This window comes from Punica granatum, chromosome 4 (assembly GCF_007655135.1).
Source record: "Punica granatum isolate Tunisia-2019 chromosome 4, ASM765513v2, whole genome shotgun sequence".
Taxonomy (NCBI): Eukaryota; Viridiplantae; Streptophyta; class Magnoliopsida; order Myrtales; family Lythraceae; genus Punica; species Punica granatum.
The window spans coordinates 25740828-25742800 of record NC_045130.1 but is presented as its reverse complement, the minus strand read 5'-3'; the positions used below and the strand labels follow the sequence as shown (position 1 = coordinate 25742800).

Here is a 1973-nt window from a genome sequence, read left to right as displayed (position 1 = left end):
TTAATCTTTACTTAATCTTTTAGTAATTTATTTGACTCCAATAAAATACTCGTTGTTTCAACAAAAAAAAAATACAAAGAAAAATGTTTAAGAACTACAAACATCCCTCGGTAATCCGTCGGGAATTCCCCGATAAACAGGTTTATTGAGCGATTTCTGAGGGATTTAGATCCCTCGGTAATTTTTCATTGGTAAATCAGTGATTTGTTGTAGTGAGAGAAAGAAGTCGTGCCACCCATATCATCACTTGCTGTCCTACCGTGGGAATAGCCGTGGCCTCAGTTCCAAGTCTCAAGACATTCATTAGAGTCGTGAATGAGGTACAATGCCGGCGTCGAGAAAGGACAGATGTATAGAACCTTAGGAGACCTAATGCTACCTGGTGAAACTCTTGTTTGAATGCCCTGGTTCTATCAAAGTAGACGCGCAATTCCTCGCCTGGAATCAAGTGGTTTTGGGTTTTGTTATCTCCTGAATTTCTCCCTTCATATTATATTTAGCTTTCTATTTTCCTTTACGAGACTCATTAGCATCACTATTGTAACCGGAATTTAAAAAAAGAAAAAAGAAAAAAGAAAAAAAGGACGGATGGTTTTCGGGGAAGTACAATTTTTGCTCCTTTACCTCCAATCTAATCAAGCCAAAAAACATCAAATGGAAAAAGGCAAAATGAATAGGTATTAAGAAAAGAAATTCGGTTATGTAGACATGAAAGCAGAAACTTCATGCAGTGTGTTCTTCAGAGCAACCCATTCTCGCTGTGCTCTGTCAAGTGACTCTGTTGCCTCATCGAGTTTCCCTTTGAGTTTCGGTGCATCGAGCTTGAGTTGTTCGTACTGATCTTTCAGTGGGGTAGCCTCAGCATGGATTCTCCCTCTTTCTTTCTTGACCTCGTCTTTCCTACGCTTCACGGCTTCCGAACGATCCCTCAGTTCTTGGATTTGGCGCTGCAGCTCATCAGAGTCACATTCCAGCTTATTATATTCTTCTTTGAGGTCCTTATCACTCAACGTCAGATCCCGGAGAGAAGAAGCGATACGATGATATGGTGAAAGCCTCTCCAGTGCATCTTGTTTGGCCCTGTTAGCTGCCACTGCTTGATCGATGATAGGACTCCAGTTTTCCACCAGATGGCCAACTCTTTCGATCTGGCTGTCTGATAGGCCATACGATTTGTTCAGTCTTGATAATACTTGTACGGCCTCGTGCACAGAAGAGCGTTTCTCCGGATGATCTGCATCAGCAGGGTGCAGAGAGAAGAAGTTGTTCAAATCGTTCAGCGCCTTCAGGATTTTGTCATTCGGAATTTGATCCAACCGAGACCAAGAATCTGTCTTCAAAGATTCAGCAATGTCCTCAAAGAACTTATCTATCTGGTCTTCATCGGACTCCATCGAAGGACACACCTGTGCATACAGCAAAGGAATCGGTCACTGGGAAGGAAATAAATTAGCGGGTCAGAATAGAAAGACCCGAAATGTATGAGGGGATCCCGAAGGTTATACCTGCACCGTTTGATGATGTCAATGTACCACCGCGCGTATATATTATATATTATATTTTCGTCCTTCTCGGCCGTGAAAGCTTCTTCAGTCGTTGAAGCTCCTCTAATGGTGAAAGGGAGAGAGAGCAGGGGGAAGAAAGAAAGAGAAACGAGAAGGCACAGCAGGGGAGAGAAGAAGAAGGAAATTGTATTTAATTATTTATCTTAGTTAGTCTCGTGCAATTATAATGTGTGGGCTCACTATTTTGTCCTTTTCTTGGACGGGAAGGAAGGAGAAATTTCCTTTTTCCCATTTAATATTAGTGCAATTTCTCGTTGTGTTGCGTTCGATTGCAATGTTAATTTTTCATTTTTTAATTTTCCTTATAACTGAAAATTAAAATCATACTTCAAATAAATAATAATAAAATTACGAATTCATTCCAATGATGAGTTGAACCAAACAATATGAAAGGAAACTGTTTCCGAT

At 40.6% G+C, this 1973-nt stretch overlaps 1 protein-coding gene across 1 annotated transcript; it reads right to left on the bottom strand.

Annotated features, from left to right (window-relative positions):
- Nucleotides 1–513: 513 nt before the first annotated feature.
- On the bottom strand, nt 514–1692 carry LOC116206151. Its single transcript, XM_031538934.1, has 2 exons — nt 1506–1692; nt 514–1406 (listed from the first exon to the last, which is right to left on the bottom strand). Exon 2 carries the CDS (start codon nt 1392–1394, stop codon nt 699–701), a length of 696 nt encoding a protein of 231 aa, XP_031394794.1. The 5' UTR covers nt 1395–1406; nt 1506–1692; the 3' UTR covers nt 514–698.
- Nucleotides 1693–1973: the final 281 nt, after the last annotated feature.